This window comes from Balearica regulorum, chromosome 9 (assembly GCF_011004875.1).
Source record: "Balearica regulorum gibbericeps isolate bBalReg1 chromosome 9, bBalReg1.pri, whole genome shotgun sequence".
In the NCBI taxonomy this organism is placed as follows: Eukaryota; Metazoa; Chordata; class Aves; order Gruiformes; family Gruidae; genus Balearica; species Balearica regulorum.
In genome coordinates, this window is record NC_046192.1 from 9,659,619 (window position 1) to 9,679,036 (window position 19,418).

General features: G+C 36.8%; 1 protein-coding gene across 1 annotated transcript in view; it reads right to left on the minus strand.

The window, feature by feature from the left end:
* Positions 1-19,418, minus strand: part of CUL3 (cullin 3) — a 58,399-nt gene that overhangs the window by 8,744 nt on the left and 30,237 nt on the right. Inside the window, exons 4-12 of the mRNA XM_075761018.1 lie at positions 15,077-15,237; positions 13,670-13,784; positions 12,169-12,397; positions 10,421-10,566; positions 7,317-7,493; positions 6,008-6,178; positions 4,468-4,575; positions 1,074-1,198; positions 657-753 (exon numbers count right to left, since the gene is read on the minus strand). Coding sequence (XP_075617133.1) covers positions 657-753; positions 1,074-1,198; positions 4,468-4,575; positions 6,008-6,178; positions 7,317-7,493; positions 10,421-10,566; positions 12,169-12,397; positions 13,670-13,784; positions 15,077-15,237 — 1,329 coding nt within the window. The remainder of the gene's footprint in view (positions 1-656; positions 754-1,073; positions 1,199-4,467; positions 4,576-6,007; positions 6,179-7,316; positions 7,494-10,420; positions 10,567-12,168; positions 12,398-13,669; positions 13,785-15,076; positions 15,238-19,418) is intronic.

Sequence of the window (19,418 nt, forward strand, 5' to 3'; positions counted from 1 at the left end):
TAACATCCTCACAAATGTACATTATTAATACTTTGAGTAATAAAAATTTGTTTTCATTTTGCATTGCCTTCTACATTCCCAAGCACTATACCATTACTACCTCTAGCTTAACATTTTAGAACTGGTCTAAATCACCAGCAAATTAATTTCTTGTATTCATAAACATTAAACATTATACTTCTATAAACTCTACTAAGATTCTCAAGTTGGAAAAAAAATGTTGTCTACATTGCTAGCACTCTGAACATGAAAAGCAGGCTAAACATGGCTTAACAACACTTTTTCACATTAACAAAAATCACTCTGAAGTGAAACAAGTTTCATTTAACTTTTGACTAATTCACAGTAAAAAAACCCCTCCAAACACTCAAATCATTGAGGTCCCTTCAAGATCAAAATTACTACTTTTCTACAAAGCAACAAAGAGATGATGCTGAGTGGTGCACTGAAATCCGATTTAGAGGAGGAAAAATGTCAAAACAAAAACTACTACAAAGGAAGAATCAGACTATAAAGCAAATGGAAGGCATCTTTTTTCTTATTCTTATATTATCAGTGAGTAAGCTTTTATTTTACACAACTGTGAAGTCCTTTCAAATGTGTATTTTCTTACTTTTTTTAAAAGATACAATATTTTCATAATCTTGATACTTTACCTTTTTAACAGGCCCATAGAAAGTGGCATTGAGATCTGCAGAACCCATATGATGCTGGAGTGTCAGCTGTCGCCCACTATGTTTGGCTAAATAAAATCTGTAATATAATTGAATTAAAAACAATACATAGCTTACATTTTGTGACTGCTTTAAGCAGCTACATATTTTCACAGCCATTAAAGACACAAAGAAATTTCTAACTTCTGCTTTTTCAAAATACTAATTCTCGTTAGAATTCTAATTAAAAGCTTCCAAAAACACAAGCCTCATAACGTGACTATTGCATTCTCTGATTTTCGCATGAACTGAAGAAAAGCAGTATGCTAGCATGTCTTTAACCCTTATAGTAAAATATATCTGTAATTTGAGAAAGTTTCTTCTCTAAACCTCTACCTAAAAATCTGTTTTAATACATACCTTCTAAATATCTCAAAAGCATGTCTGGGAGCTGGAGGGATGTTGCACTTTGGTGTGGCTGACTGAGTAGGCCAGTAACCTGTTGTGAGGACCCGCACAGTAAGATCAACACCGCCTAATGAGACCTAAGGACAATTGGAAGAAAACATCCACTATTTTAAAACAGGATCATGTTTCAGCATTTTTCTATACCAGTGTAGAATGTACAGAATTTTTACAGACTAAGAAAAAACAGACATCTATCTATAAACATTATTTTTAAAAAGCCAGACAAATCAAGTCATCACTATCAGAGTAGATGGTACAGCAAAAATCCTCCACATTATTCCCTTCTAGCGTTTAAGAGTGAACAGAATGTAACAAAATAAATTCTTAATCAAGAACAAAATGCCTGTGATCTTAAACAGAACTCATAATATATGTAACAATTCTTTCTAAATAGGTTTTTGACAACATACAGTAAAGCCAGTTGCTAAACGTATCAGTTTCAAAGTAACTGTTTAAAAATTCACTCTCTGGAAGCAGGGAGTAAATACTGAATATCTCATGTTAAACCATTGGGAGCTTTTCCTGCAATTTACCTCTGGACTGCAATGTAAACACAGTTACTCCCTTTTACACACACAACCTAGCCACTTTCCCTAAAGACAGCCATTACCATAAATACTCAGCACTGGTTAAGAAACATTCTGCAGTTGAAGTGTTGATCTATAAAGCAGTTCTGCTAGTAGGTGGCAAACATCTGCCCACCAGTGAGGCATAATCCTCACTAGGTATCTCAACTAAACTGAATACTATTAAACTTAAAACTGACTACTTTCAGCTCTAAGAGGTATAACTAATACCTTCAAAGGAGTTATAACTAATACCTTCAAAGAACACACATTATGGACAAGAAACAAACTCGTGCCTAGGAAATTTCTGAAAAATCTAGACAGACTGGCGACAGGCTACTCATACAGAAATCCTTTAGATTGAATTTCATTACGGTTTAAGAGGAACAATTTGCAAAAGTATGTGAAGACCCATGTAATGGTTGTTCTGCAGCCAACATTACTGCTGTGCTTCTAATTTCATATCACCAATGTCATAAGGCTCACAAGAGAAATTCAAACAGCCATTTAGACACAGAAAACTAGTTAATCTGTGAATCACCTAAAAAAAAAAAGCTTCAACAGTTTTCTCTCTCCAGCCAAAGCACAGGGAAAGGCCATCAATGCAGACAGAAAGATACAGAAAATATATTTATCTGGAACTGAAACATCTGAGATGGCAACCATTAGGCCAATTGTTTTGGTCCTAGTCAGACCAGAACACAGCATTCATTTAGAATGCCTCACATTGTTCACTGTACGGAGCTCTGAGCAGTTTGTGACCTGAAAGTTTTGGAAGCACTTTATTTTACAAGATATCTTTTTTAGCATAAAAATGGAATGAACTAATGGAGAGTGCCTTGAAGTGAGCTAATCTTTACAAAACTCCCAACAAACTGAAGTCTCAGGATTGCAGTTGTAGAAATTACTCATAATCTATTAGCTTGGACTTTCCCTAGTGCTGAGTCTATCACTTAGTAATAGCAAACCAATCATCATCTACGCAGTCCTTGGCAGTACCTATATCTCAGGATATAGGATCCAGCACGAGACTTTGTAGGTAGGATTATTTAGCGAAGAGCAGATGCCTGGCTCCTCTAGGAGGCACCACATGTATTCAAGATACACAAGTTGTTTAAAATGGAGCAGACTGGACTATTTCATATAAAACACAGTATCACCAGCAAGTTAACAGTTACATAACCCCCCCCAATCTTTCTGTTTGTATTTCCTCTCAAATATTATTGACACTAACAGAAATATATACACTTCCATCATAAATAAGTACTTCAGAAACTTCATTAAAAGGCCATGACTAGGCTGACCAAAAGGCAACCATCAGGCAAACTGCTGGTCCTTTGCCAAGAAAAAGACAAAGTTTCAAATAAGGCATAGCAGAACATCTGTTAACATTTAAGATTCATCTTATTAGCTGTACATAGCTAAAAAGAAGACAGAAACATAATTTATTAACTCACTTAATGTAAAACTGTCGTGTAAAGTACATGAATCTAACACATACACCCCCACACATATCCTCTGTACAAGTCCTGCATGCTACCTAAAACACGTGAATGCTCTAACAAATTTTTCTTAACCAGGGACATTGGACTGAGTTCCTCCATGAACACATTCCTGGCATTCAGATTTCTGAAACTGAATCAAACACGCTTCATATACAGACTTACTTACCTGCAGACAAGGAACTATGTGGCTGTTTATTATATATTATTAAGCACTACTGAGTATCAGTATAGGGGAAAAAAAGTGTTTAGAGCAAGTAAACTGATATCTCAAAATAGAAGCAATCTCTCCATTATGCAGTATTCCAGAGGTCCCCTTTTATAACAAGGCATAACACTTCTTGATTAAGTCAATATCTGGCAATTCGAATAAAATGGTATTTCTGCTTTATAATAAAGGCATAACACTTCTTGATTAAGTCGATATCTGGCAATTTGAATAAAATGGTATTTTTGCTTTTAATAAAGGCATTAATCGCATCAGGAAAGTTAATCATGAGGTGCTATGTTTGCTAAATACCTGCAGCACGCAGTATTTTTGTTACTGTTAACATAAAATACAGGTCGTAACTAAGATTACCTTTACAGAAAGAGAAAGAGAAGGCTTTGCTGGTGACACGGCGTTTCTGAATCGCACATGAGCGCGGGCTGCCGGCCGCAGGAGCGTGGGCACAGCTGGGCGGGCACAGCCGGGCGGGGGCGGCAGCCCAGCCGGGCGGGCACAGCCGGGCGGGCACAGCCGGGCGGGCACAGCCGGGCGGGGAAGCGGCAGCCCAGCCGGGCGGGCACAGCCGGGCGGGCACAGCCGGGCGGGCACAGCCGGGCGGGCACAGCCGGGCGGGCACAGCCGGGCGGGCACAGCCGGGCGGGCACAGCCGGGCGGGCACAGCCGGGCGGGGAAGCGGCGGCCGCCCGCCCCCTGCCGGCCGCAGGCGGGAAGAGCCGCTGACCTGCGCCCGGCACGGGTCTGCGGCTGGGCGGCTGCTGCGGAGCCCGGCAGAACCACCCGGACATCGGAGCGGCTGAAACGGGCTTTTAGGGAATGAAATCGGCAGTGCTCAAGCTGCGGATACAGGCTTCCAACTGACTTTTGTATTTCGGGAAATACTAACAAAGTTTGTGAGATGAGAAACACAGTAAAAGAAATGCAATTTGAGGAAGCTAACAAAATCATCCTTTCCACACACATATGCTAACAGATGAAAACCCACAAGCCTTGACAAAGGTCTAGGGTTTGTACTGAAGTAAAAGGAGAGGCACGCAGACCCCCACACTTACCCCAGTTGCCTGAAGATGTTGCCTGAACTCATCCATCGTCGTGTTTGAGATGCTCATGTCCCTGAACATTCCTTCCAGTTTAGATGTGAACTGACATCCACATTCCGTCTAAAATACACAAAATAACTTGTTGTGCCAGCACTATGAAAACAGAGCTTCTGATATGTGAACTGTGAGATTAAGAGTTAGTTTACAATCTCAAAAAAAATGTTATTTCTGTGCATTTGGGTTAATGGGATTCCCATTTGCACTACCTCTAGAACCTAAAGTTTCATTTTTCATTTAAGGATCTAACCCTATACATATCTAAGCTTGTTTTCCTTCTCTTTTCTACATTATTGTATTTTTGATTTCTTTTTAGCTTCCTATCCCATCTTTAAAAAAAAATAAAATCAATCTGTGAAAGTTTCAGGCCAAGGTATACACTTTCACCAGCTTTTTAGCATGATACCGTAAAGGAAAATAAAAATCTTCGTTTGTATCAGGAAAAACCCCATTTTCCTGAGAGTGTGTAATTTTAAAGACTACTGCAGATTACCAGGTGAGACTACTAGACCTTTTCAGAATTAGGGACATATGCGTATATAGACACATGTGCACAAACACATGCATTTCAGCTGCACGTATAGGACTTTGTGCCTATTTCTAACACACACGGTTAAGGCAAGTATGTTAGCTTCAGCATCCCAATCACTGTGCACAGACATGAGAAGAGGGAAGTTCTGCCCTACTGATTCATCTTGCAAATGTATGTCTGTGCCTTCTAAATCACCAGGCTAGAAGAGGTGGAGAGGTAATTGGGAAGGAATTAATACTGATAATTTGGAGAAATCCGATGCAAACAGGCTTCACTCACTGATAAAATATGAAGGTCAAAAATGAGGATCAGTAAAGTTTGATTTTAGCATCAAATCAGTCAGGTTCAGAAGCTCCCTAGCCATTTATCATGCCACTTAGGAAGAAGCTGCATTAGAACTTGCTTCAAGGATTGTTCACCTTTAGGCTTTACTTTCTTCTCCATTTCTTGGCCTATTTAATCAGTACATTGAACCATCTAAGGAAAATGTGTTTCCAGACACTGTATGAAGATCTTTTTTTCAATCTATTTCAGACTACTTCATCAAAAAAGAATTCAGCATTATCATCAGTCTGCAGATGGATGCAACTAAAAAATGATGCATACAATAAAAAAAACCCCTACTATAATAGAAAATATAGGACTAAATACAGTCTTGCCTTCAAATCCAGTAACTAGATAACAGGAGTTGTCCTCTCATTTGGAAAGTCTTAAGTTTTGGAGGAAAAAAAAAAAAAGTTTTGTTGCTAAATTGCACTCTCACGGGTGCTTTCCAGTATTTCCTTCCTTTTATTTCCACAAAATTATTCAGAAAAGCCTTTCATACTTTCTGGTGAAGTGGGGCTTCAATATCAAATCTACATTTAACAGCAATGTTATCTATATATCCCTTATGTAAAAACAGAAGAAACCACATTTATGAAAAAAAAAAATGAAGCAAAAAGTATGCAGATCCTGTCTCACCTTTAATTTAGAGATCATGTTCTTCTCAGAGTCATCTGAAACACTCTTGTTTGTGAGAAGTCTTCTTGCCAAGTGCTGCTTGTAATAGCGTTCAAAAACATCTTTCTCTTGCATAAACCTAAATAAAACCATTGCCTTATCCAATATAGTTTCTACTTCTTGCTCTGTTAGCTGTAAAAGAAATAATTTGCTGGTTTTAACCTTCCAGCACAAGTGTCTTATACAACCTAAATACTTAAAGTAATTCACAGCAAGCATATGGTCTAACAGTAGCCTATAGAGAAGCCAACAAAACTGGTCCAACATGTGAACAATAGAGCCAAAAGAACAGTGCACAAACTCAACAGAGCAGAGGAAGAAATAGATTTTAAATGGAGGGCAAAGCAATTGTGAGGAGAAGGGAGCCGATGGATGGGTAGAATGCCTGGATTAATATAGTAGAAGTTCCTGGATAAGTTTTCAAGTATTTTTAAAAACAGCAAATATGGAAACCAATATTAGGAGTATGAAAAGTTAGCTTAGAATGAAAGCTTTAAAATGCCAAGACTCATTTTGCAAAGCCTGTCTGGTGCCACAACAAATGAAATGATTATGTCTGGTGCCACAATAAATGAAATGATTATTTTATAAATAAATAGAATTTACTATTTGATTCCCAAAGTATAAGATACATGCAATAATGTATTCAGAGCCACTGAATAATGTTTGGCTTTATTCAGAGCCACTGAAGCCTCAGCTGAACTATCCTGTCCAGTTCTGGGTGCTGTACCTCAAAAAATTTCACGAAGGAAGCTATGAGGTAAGACTGAAGGAAACAGCTGTATTTAAGCCAGGAGAGAGAGATGTGGTAATAGTCCTCTGATATGTAAAAGCAGTAAGAAGCAGCAAAGACAAACTGTTTACCCTACCCAAGGGAATTAATTTTCAAAAGAAATTAATAGATATTGAGAATAACTGCCAAACTATAAATATAATTAAGGAAATTATATTTAATGTTTTGAAGGATGGGAGCTGCAGAATCTACTACAACCTAGTGTTTTTTTGAGTAGGTTATCTGCCAGGGTAATCCAGGTATACAGCTCCAGAGATGGGGGACAAGCCACACAACGTCTTGAGATCTCCTAGTGCCTTATATTTCTATAAGTTTATATCTAAAGTGTTATGAGCTCAGATGTGTAACATATATTTTTTTAAGGCAGTATTGCCATTTATCTTAATATAAAAATAATTCTTAGAAAAGTAGCTTGGTTTAATTTCATCCAAGTTTACACAGCAAAGAGCATGATCTTTTGATTTAATTTATACTTACTCCCTTGACTCCCTTTTTCAGCTTATCATCAATAAATAATGAGAGGTACTCTGGAGACCTAGAGTTGAGGTTGAGGAAGTACTCAAAGTCACCCGCAATAGTCTGTTTGAAGAGTCGATCATTATTGAAAGATTCTTGAAGAAAGCGGTCAAACCTACTCTTCAAATCCAGTAAACCCTTAAAAAAAAATGTAAAAACATTTTCACTCATTTGAAGTTTTAATAATAGATGAAGTTGTAGAGAAGACCATGTCTACAGTTAGAGATTCTGCAATGCTCTTTGTTTGGCATGGTTAGAAAGTATCTGAAATTTCATTTCCATTTTTAAATATCTGTAGCTGCCATAAATCTCTTATAAAAGCAATTTTCAGATAAACTGGATAAAATATTGTTATCAAATACTGGTGCAGTTTGCTGTAATAGGCTACTCAAAGATTAATGAAGTTTTTTAATCATGCTTGTAAAACAGGCTGATATACTGTATTTTTAAATCCACAACTTTAAGGAGATATTTATTGTACTTGTTAAACCCTTTCTATTTTAAATAATGTTGACAAAGTCACTATCATAAATACAAGATACAAGAAAAATGAGGTTAAGCACCCATTAACTGCATCCCTACAGCTACTGAGCAAGTTTGAGGAGAAAACACACTGTAACTGCAGGCCTAATCTTGTTAGGTTTTTCCTCCCTCTAATTCCAATCCGGGGACATGTTCTGCATTATTTAGTCACATGTTTCTTACTGATCTTTAAGTGTCACTGTGAACATATGAAAGATAGAAACAAGCAAGAGCTCTCCAGTTATCACAGTGCAAAGTTCACAGGCCTGAACTGAACCACTTCCTCCGAGATAATCATCAGACTCTTAACATCATTTTTAGGGTTTGCAACATCTTCACCCAGAGTTAAAACAACTGAGTGCATAAGGGGGAAACATCTTAAAATCACCTGAGCACCTTGGTAAGTACGTATGATACACACAGGGTTTAGACATAACTAAGGCAGCACTGGGGGGGGGGGGGGGCATGGGAATTTCACTCAAGAGTTAAATTTATCATAGATAACAACTGCCCACAAAAGCTGTTCAGGTTAAATGATCTTAAAGTCCTCGGTTTCTTAAGAAATTATTTATATGTGGTTACTTAAAGAAGCCATTCAAGAATTACTCAAAGAAGTAGTAATGTTTCTTAGGAACTCACCATCTCACTTAAAGGAATGGTCTTTAGACAGGCTAATTAATGCATAATAGAAATTTTAAATTCAAAGTAAATCCCACTATCTCTCTGTTTACCAAGGTCAGCTTATGCCTCCTCTCCAGGAGTACACCATCTGAACAACCTGGTGTTAAACAGGAGAAACTGTTAGTACCTTACATTACAGCAGCATTTTAACATCGCTTCAACTTATTATAAGAAGTTCTAAATTTAATGCCCTGGCAATGCTTTTGCAATCATCTCACCAATTATGCTCAGGGTTTGGTGATGTCATGTTGCAGAAGCAGTACTGGACTATGATGAAGTTTTTTCTTGATGGTATAATGTAGCTTCCTTGTCTGTTGTCTTACTGCTATTTAAGTCCTTGAAAGATTCAGATGACCATGGCTGAGATGAGAAGAGGTGGTTTCTCAGTTCATAGGTATTTTTCTCTTCTTCCATCGTGTCAATGGAAATAGAGGATAAACCTGTTTGGGGGTTTAGTGGTAATCAAGTATCAATCCCTTCCCTCAGACATCTTCATGAGATGGTTGGGGTACATACTAACGTGCTGAGGATGAGCCCTCCCAAAGCACGTGCAGTATGGCTCTAAGTCTTCTTCAGGTTCACCTTTGTAGCAGCAAACATCGATAGCATCTCTATAATTAAGTTTTTAACACTCTTTTTTTTTTTAATGATACCCTTTAGGTCCATCAGAATTCAAAAGGAATGAAAATGACTTCAAAGTAATCCAGACACTTATTTTCCACATCATTTGCCCTTTTTTTAAAAAAAAAAAAAAAAAAAAATCACACCACTACAAAAAAAACCTGACAGCCCTTAATCATTAAACTTAATAAATTTCAAAGAGCATTCTCTCTTCTTTTTAACAATCCTTAGAGAGGCGATTCTTATCCAAGCTTGGTAAAAAGTTTGCTTCAGCATTGCCAGAAAATTAATAATCCAATCAAAAATGTTTATATACTCAAATGGCTTCTTATAATAGTAACCAGTTCTAGCGAAGTTATTGATTTCAAACAAAACAGCAGAGATCACAGACATAACAGCATTAAATGTTTCTCATACAGACCAGACACAAGGACTTCAACTACACTTTTAAAAAAAACCAAAAAACCAACTCAATATTTAATGAATAGACATCTTCACATTAAGAATAAAACATTTTCCAGCCATAAAACCATTTCCTTAAAGTTCAGTGAACTCTGAAGATTTTATGTGCAAATTTAAAACCATCTTCTCAGAGACAATGGGAGAGAAAAGATGACAAACATTCCTGAAGCATATTTTGTGATCTTGATAAATTAATGGTACACATCACTTCTTAATGAGAGATGGAGAACAAGAAAGAACACTTATGTCTTTTAACATGCAGAAGTGTTCTGTTTCGCAGGGAGACCGAGAACGAAGCAAGTGATTTGTTATGATTTATAACACATTCACCTCTCAGTCGTAGCTAATCTTGCCACGAAATACTGTAACGTGATTTTTGTCTCAAACATTGATAGCTAACATTACATAAAATTAAACAAAGTAGATACTATAAAGCTATTTGCCAGCAGATGTACAAGTCACTCTGGAGGCACACATCATTTAGGATAATCCAAAAAGTTCCCAGCAGTTAGATAATTAGCCTGAATATGTTGTTTAATAAAAGCAGCTATAAAAAGCACAAAACCTGAGCATGTACTTTCTGAGCAGCTTAGGTAAGAGTTCTAAACATGTCTGAAAATTTAGGAAAATGTACATTTCAAACAAAATCATAAATGTAGCTTATTAATAATAACCCTTTGGAATCAATATTAAGGTTTACCTTATCAATCATGCGGTTAACTGCTACTCTGGGGAACGCGGGAAAGATTGAAGAAAAGAAAGTTAAAATATTTAACTACCTGAATGTAGTCAACTGGATTCTTTCCTTCTCCCTCTTCAGAAACTAGTGCTTTGCCTTGCTCTCTCAGGTATGAGCTCATGCACTCGCACATTGTCTTCAGACCATTTGGCACACGGCTAAACAATTTGTACATGCAAGCAAGGTCTGGAAACAAGAATAAGATATTATGCAGGACATCCTCTGTCTGTTATACTTCTGTAACTCATTCATTTCATAGCAAAAGACAACAGTAAAAGTTCAGACACTTGAGCCACAAAAAACATCCCATAACAGCTCAGGCACTAGAATCTCCTGATGTCCACTTTCCTTTACCCCTGACAACATGCTGGCTGCAGCAGGCACAAAATTAAAAACAAAGATTGGATTCAATTAGTCTAGGTTGTATGCAGCAAGGAATCTGCTATTGCTGATCCCCAGGCCAGCAAAAGTTGACGCTTGCGCTGAAGTATGGTGCACTTAAAGTTTCAGTAAGATTATGTCTTCCAGTGGCATTTAAAAAAGTAGCCTCCATGATTATCATCCCAAAAATCAAATATTGTATTAAAAGTTATAAGAAAAACTTAAGTTAAAGCAAATAGAACAACACTAATGAGATGCTTGTTTGTGTATTAAAAGCAAAGACTGGTAAAAATTGGAGTTTAATTCATATTTGTCTGAACGTCAGCCATAAAATTTTACACTTGTTTCATCCATCTAAAATCATGAGAAGTGGCTTGGCTTAAACATGGCTTTCCAAAATAGCAATCCAGCTTTATACGTTTATGTGAAATCTTATCTTCACAATGCAGTAAGTACTTCCTCTCTAGTATTTAACTAAATCAAACCAAGGCCTATAGAAGTTAAACTAATTCCTGTATCTTTTGAATACCCTTCAATATCCTTGTACCCTCACAGCCTGAAGGCTATCTTAACTGGATATTAAAGAAAAAAATGTTAAGTGTAGTATCATCACTTTTCTTTTCAATACAGTAATTCTCTTTTCTTACAGCTAAGAAATTTGCTCACTTTGTCACCCTATCACCTAGTAATTGTGAAGCTGCTTTAACGAACAAAGGCCATTAATCCAAGCAGCAACTCTGTTCCCCATTCTCACAGCTTTAGTGTGAGAACCGATGTCTAAATATAGATACTACGATCACTCTCTTCATTACGCTGCTTTAGAAACTTAGGTTCTATTTCTTTCCACAGTAACTTTCATTCAGTCATTCTGCACCACTTTAACCTCTATTAGGGAAAACCAAATCAAGCCAAGCTCTTCTTTTTCAATCACTTCAATAAGCTGCTTCATATCCTTTAGAAACAGACAACTTTTTTCTGCAACAAAGACCTCTTCCCAAGAATTGGTCCTGCAATACTTCTATTAAATAAGTCATTTACACTAGTGCTTTTTAAATAACTGCCTGTGGGCCAAAAAACTTTTGACAGAGCAATGAAAGTAATAAAATGGCTCATGGAAAACAGGTACCAAAGACCGCTTACAATAGATCTGTACTTTTCTTAAGAGATACTTGCCTTGCCAAAAAAAGTACCCGTATCAGGTACTAGATAGAAACAAGTTATACGTATGGGTTCTGAGAGTCCTCTAAAAAGTCTCTGAAGTAATATTCTCAGATGTTTACAAAACAGAGCCACCAAACTGTTTTTAAAATTACACAGGAACACAAACGTTAAGCTTGACTTATCCTATGTTTAGGAACAATAAGCAGTATTGTATGCATTTCTGTCTCCCACATGATGCAGTCTTACCTTCTGTCTTCCCATTTTTCAGCATATGAACTAGCCCAGAGTTCTCCATTTCCACTATAGTTTTCATATGCTTGGAAATCAGCTCCCTCTCAACAACTTTCACAATTGGTTCTTCTGTTGATTTATCCAGACAATGCATCACTCGTTCTATTTCTTCATTAATTCTAGCTTCTACTTTCTTTATATATACAGAAGCACTGTTTTCAGCTAAAAATTTCTGACTTTCCATCTGTGATTAACACAAATTAATACTTTAGACTTTTTTTTTTTTTAAAAGGGGAAAAAGAAAACGTTCTGATTATTTCAGATCAGCATTTACAACCAAGTTCAAATCAAACCCAGTATGTCCAACAAACGAGATCACTACACCTCCAAGATTTACATACATGCTTAACACAAAATAAAGGTTCTGTTACACTACATACATAAAGGGGTACATGCAATACGAACATGGCATTTTTCATACTAAAACTACCTAAGTCAATCTAGTTTTCAATTACCAACTAAAGTTTTAGCCACAGGTCCAAAGAAAACAGAAGGATGGGAAGAGGGAAAAGGCAAAACCTCCTTTCAAATACCGGTTTATGGCATATTTATGAGTTGTGAGGATCAACAGTTCTCATTATTCCTGCTAGTGACAATGCTGAGGACATTATTTCATGTCAAACTGGTTTTATCTGTACTGATCAGCACAGTCTTTTGGAGGAAAGGTTTTTTTTTTTTTTAAGGCAGAGCTAAGAAATAAAACTTAAATTAAGTAATTATTTTTCTTAATTTTATGTAGCACCAATGAAGAACAGGATGTAATGACTTTTAAAAGTTTGTGCAATATATGCTTCTGATTTTCAAAGAAGGTTGGAGATCAGAGGATATGAAAGAGAGTTGATCCTGCATAAGAACTGAGAGATTGACCAATTATCGCATCTAGATATCTTTTAACATGCTTTTACAATTTCTATCAATTTCCAACATTAGATGAGCATGATTGCACTCAACAACAATTCAACTGGCTTTTTTCCTGAAACTATCTCACAAAAAAAACCCTCAGGAAGTATTTAAAATGTGTTATTCAGTGGTTGGTCAACAACTCGATAGCCACTTGGATACACTTAATTCCCTCATAAATACAGAAACCGTGAAGGAAGCAAAGCATCCTCAAAGGCAAGGAGTCTCCCCTCTTCATTCCCAGCCTGAAACAATTTCATGCTAGTGGTATTTCAAAAGACCATGGCTGCCATGCAGGGACAGACTAAATTCCATTAAACAGCCCAAAGTAGGCACAAGATTAGCACAATCATTACTTTATATGCTATCAGCACCCATCTCTCAAAACTACATTCAAGTTATGGTAATTCTGTAAAATTTGTCTTTTTCTCCAAAGTTAATGAATTTTTTTTTCTTAACAGAGACGGACATACTCATCAAGTTAAGTACCACCAATCCTCACCATTCCAAACAGTTATAACAACATTTCAAATATGATATCACAACATTGCTGTACCTGAAAAAATTCTGCAGACATCTCCAAAAACGGAGCCTCAAAGTCTTCTTCATAGACTGACCTTCCTTCAAGACCTAGAATCATTAACATCTGGCAAGCATTTCTTATTGCGCCTCTGCCAAAAAGTAAGTTGTTAACAACTTGAGAAATCTACATGCTTGTAAGACAGAGTACACAGCAGAAAAACAACTCAGAACATAGTATCAACTTAAATAAAATACAGTAATAGAAAGTCCATCCTAAATCTGTTTGGTACATGGCAGGTTTTCAAGACTACTACAGGAGCAAGATTGGGGTTTTTTTCTGTTCTAAACTAAGGAGCTAACAACGTTTATTAAATATGTTAAATATAATGATAGGGAAGCAGGTCTCAAGTTCTACTAACTCAGAAAACTATTAAGAATATATTTCAGCACACAAGAAAATAACCTAAAATACTACTTCAAAGAAAATTGAAAACTGCGCACGTAGGTTGGAATCGAGCAATTCAAAATAATTGCACAGATGGAAGTTGGTGCGCAAAGTTTTGGTTTTTTGGGTTTGTTTGTAAAAAAACAAAAAAATCCACAAAATGAAAACGTATCAGCAAGTTAAGCATTTGGTTAGGCATAGAAATACATCAATAAAATGTGAAAACAAAAGAACAGCATCCACAAAAAAATTCCACTTTCTGGCAGTAGGGGACAATATACAGCTGTTGCCAGGGAGTATTTTTCTCTTCATAAATTGCATGTTGGGCAATCTCACTCACAGAACTGCAGCCAAAGTAGCATGGAGTTTACATATCTCCACACCCAACAGCTGCTCTGAAACTGGAGATGCACAAGAAAACTTGAAAATCTGAAGTGAAAATACTTCAGCTGCAGTATCTGCAGTGTGTGGCACAGAACTCCGCATCTACTAAACTGGTCAGAGAACACGAGGGACAGATTTAAAAGCTCAGAGATGCAACTGAACTACCAGGAAACAGATGGATCAAAACATGAGGAAGGGAAATAGAATTAAAAAAGAAAATTTCAAAAATAATTAAAAACCCAATAACCAGGTACAAGAAAATTGAACAACCTCTCACCAGTACAGAGGAAATCAGGGCAGCAAGAGGCAGAGAATTGTCAAAACTCTGCTTTGTAACCAAATGCTCTGGCACAAGGCAGTAATAGATTTAACAAAAGTTTTAATAAAAAACACAAGATAAATATTAAAAGATATATCAATGAGCTTCCCCATTTACCATTATGCTAAACATCAATGTAAAAAGAAATATGTTATTCCATGTTATGGAAAAATTTTACTTGTGACCAGAAATGCGACATTAAGAAATGATTTATTTATGTATGTCCTTGATTCACTCTTAAAAATTGACAGGTATTATTTGCAACAAAAGACAGTCACTTACAAACGTCTTACCTGTCTACAACTTCTCCTTTCCTTTCCCTTGCAATCATGTCTAGTAGGGTTTGCCGCAGGTGATCCCTAATACAACCATAGCGTACAACTTGATCTCGAAAAATAATCAAGCCCAAATTGTAGACATTTTCCACGTTATTTTGTTGCACATACACACGGTCCTACAATGAAGGCACACATAGCAATAAAATTTTAAATTCAGTACACCCATGCTATTCAAAACTTGCTCCTATTCCCACTGTACAGAAATAATCAAATTAATCATCTCTTTCTTCATAAAAAGAAATTATGAATACCCTCAAAATTAAAAATCAGTCCCACTTTCCAAAACTTCATTTACATAGAAAGTCTACTTTGCTTAGAGTACAAGCACAGCATTCATGACTAAAGCATACCAGAATAAATCTACAGCTTTGCCACTTTTTAGTTTGGGGGCAGGGAAATCTCCAAATACTGACAAAATTCATGGCACAATCTGAAAGAGGTTTTACTTATCTACTCAAACCCTTTCCATCCACTCCTTTTTGTTCCTTAAGAAAACATTAATTTTTCCCCATCTCCCATGCATCTTCCTACCATTCCGTTTAGGCAGACAGTTCCCCTTCAATATTCAGTGAACTTCCCTGAAATAGCATCATTAGATGAACAGGAGAAAGAGTAAAGGCGAAATGGGAATAGTTACAGTCAAAACATTTATGGATTGGTAGTGCAAAATTTACATAAGGACTTCTGTTGAATACCACCCCCCACCCCCAAAAAAATTCACTTTCATTCAGCTTGAGCAAATACCTTGAAACCTTGTTAGGTTTCATTAAAATCACATACATACACACACATTCCCCAAAAGAGAAAAGAGGGGAGAGAAGAAAAAATAATTTTATGTTTCAATATGGGTCTAAATTCTATCTCCCCGCATAATCTCAGTCTACAGGAAGGATCAGGCTCCTCAACTACCCACTAGCCCAGTTATACCTACGTTTACAAACTGAGGCTGATTCTCAGAACAGTATTCCAAGTCTGTACAGCCCAAACACCACCATACAGAGTTGAACAAGACACTGCTGAGCAGACACCTTGAATTTCTTACTGCTACCCACAGGAATGCTCCAAAAATCTGTCTCCCATTTTCTATTCCTCTCTCCCAACTCATCGACTCTCTAGAAAAGGAAGACTATTAATAAATTTACTAGCAGACAGAAAATGAGTGTTTTCACTTAATATCCAATAGTGCTGTACTGGGTGAGACTATTTAAAATAACATTAAGAATAGAAAAATTTTGAGTTTTTACAAACTATTTCTGTGATGAGCAATGATTTTTAATTCTTTTTTCTGTCAGGCTATAATCCATTCCTCTAATGTAATAGTTTGGGTAATTACTAAAAATATTGCTTAACTACCCTTTAAGCCTCAGAATGATGTTATTAGAAAAAGTTAAAGAGTTTTGTACCCACTCATCTGATTGTGAGACGGTTTTCTGAGAATTTACACAGCTGTAACAAAATAAAAAAATTAAATCAAATTCTATAAAGGATGAAGGTCACTGTTTGAGTATAAATACTAGCTTCTCCACTGGTTCCATTAATGATCTTGAGTGTTTTACCACACTCAGAATTGAAGTGTAAAGTTAGCAAACACCTAGAAAACTAAACTATTAAAAAATAATCATCCTTCACACTGTGGAAAAAAGATTAAAAATTATAAGTTTGTATAAATTCTGCAATTAGAAAAAATCAGAAGGAACAGAAACCACACCCTTTAGTGTTTTAGCAGCTGAATTTACATGGCAAAATTATTCATACGCTAATTACATGACAGATTGGCACTTGATGATCAGAGGAAAGTGAAACACTGGGTTTCACAATTCACAAGTGATTTCCCACTCACTCCCTTCAAACAGGCAGCACTTAATTTAAATGAAGAAACAAGATGGGAACAGGTCAGATATGCCTACTCTGTGGCTCATGGAGCAAGCTCAGTTCCATCTCAAACAAAAAAGTTTACTAATTGGGCTCATGAAGTCATATTAGCAACACGTGGTGGTCTAGATCTTTGGCATATGTTACTATTTTTTATTGTTATTTAGAAACAGGGTTATTTATTTCACTCCCTTATTTACACACTTCCATCAAGGACAGAAGTAAATGTGACTCTAAAGTAAGACAAGCTTAAAATACACCTTCAAATATCGAAAAAAAATTAAAAAGTAGTGTCTAATATACTATATAACTTGAGGAGAAGAGAATATATATATTATTTCCAAAGAATGTTCGGGTCTCTGAAGCACAGGCAGCAGGCTATCAAAATGGATTAAAGGCACAGTCATGACTCATCTGCATAGCTTCTGTTGTGGCAGTGCTAAACACAGCCATTATGAAATGAAATAGTAACTGCACTAGAAACCCTTCTCAACCTAACAGCAATGCTTCTGTAGTAAGCCAGACCACTCTACAATACCCAAATTAGAGTAGCAGCATTAATGTTTCTGATACTGCTGATTTGCTTACCCTTGGTAACAGATCACTTTTATTGTTTACTGGAAGCTCTTCCAACCTAAAAAAAATAATCTTTGAGACAGGAAGACCCATTTGGGAACAGGTCTGACTGACAAGGCTACATGCTACTGAACAGCAATCACTTCCCACAGGGAGAAGCAGCAGGTGCTTAAAAGGTAAGAGTAACTCTCAGGAGACAAGGGTGGAGTTTCAGACAGCAATTATTCATAAACTAGAATGCTGCTTACACTGCAGAATAATTCTGATCTCAACTAAAGCAAGTTACCTGCTGTAAAATATCACCAGCCACATTTTGCCCACCCCTGCATGGATGCACTACACGGGTGATGTAGCCTTCAGACATTGTTGTGTGTGCATATATAGCAAGCGTCTTTGATCCTAGTTCTAGAAAATAAAACCAACACTACTTCCTACCACCTTGTATGTAAGCCATGAACAAGTCATATGTCCCGAGGCCAAAACTCACATAGCCGATCTGTCAGTGCTGGTCTAAATCAAGACACTGGCTTCATGCACCGCACAGATGAGAAGGGAATGCTCTGCCCTCTGCAAAACACACAGCCATATTCCCAAGAGTAATCGTTCACCTCTGACAGTGTTAAGCTGGCACTAGCCATATGCCTATAATGCAGCCAGGGCTGTGACTGCTGTGCTTGCATACCTGAGATTACTTTTAGCAAGTAAAAGTAGTTAAGAAGAGACACCACAGAATCCGGTTTAGCCCAGTTTCCGTAAGACATTCCAAGAATACTCGCACATGTAGCCTGAAGAGACAACTGCACCTCCACTGCTACTGTTACATACAGTAGCTAAATAAAACTACTGTAGGTAAGCTTACCTGTGCTGCAGCCATAAGTGAAACTGAATTTCACACATGCCCGAATGCAGTACATCACTACTTCAACATGTCTTAGTACACGACTTGACTCAGTGAAGACACTACTCAGGACATGACTTCACTGCTTCAGTACCTCACTGCTTGCTGCAGACAGTGCTGTGAATTTAGAAAGTATTACATCTATTCTGGCCCTGATTACTGTACCCTAAACACGTAAAACAAAAAGAGAGCTAGTGCACATAGACTAAAAAGTACAGTGGAACCATGCGAACTCAAAATTCAGTTGTGGAAACTGGAATATCTCAGGAAAGTCAGATTTGCCTTTATTGTGCAATTACAGGTTGCAAAATCTCACACTAGAACTACATTATACAACAGACCTCAAACCAAGCAGACTTTTACCAGACAGCAACCACAACACAACAAAGTAATGCATTTTTTTAAAAATGCAACTGTAAGGCAAGCTTTACAGAGTGTCTTGTGGAAGAGGTTCTGCACATAAAATGAAATCCTGCCATAAACCTTAAACAGCAAGTATTCTAGTCATTAAGTATCCTTAACAAAGCACAAACCCCATTGTACAAAATATATACCTTTATTAAAAAAAACTCCATTTGAATTAACTTTTATTTCTGAAGTGGCAAAATTAAACAGGAAAGAGATTAAGGTGAGTTGGAGAGGTGTTTGTTTTGACTTAGATCATATGTGAGCTAAGGGGTGAAAATAAGCTGGAAAATAAACATGGCATTAAAACAGATATAGTTTTATAAGATGTACAATCAATAGGCTGAAGCAATAATTTAAGATCAGAATTCAAGAGGATGTTAAGTGTTTTACTTTCACTGATGTCAGACAGAGGCTGCTTGCGTACCAATAGGTACATTTTCTGAAACTGATGGATAAGTAATTGGGATGGCCTGGAAAATAAGAGAAGGATTGGGTAATCCTTTATTTACAAATATATTATAATCACATATACTCTTCCTGGTG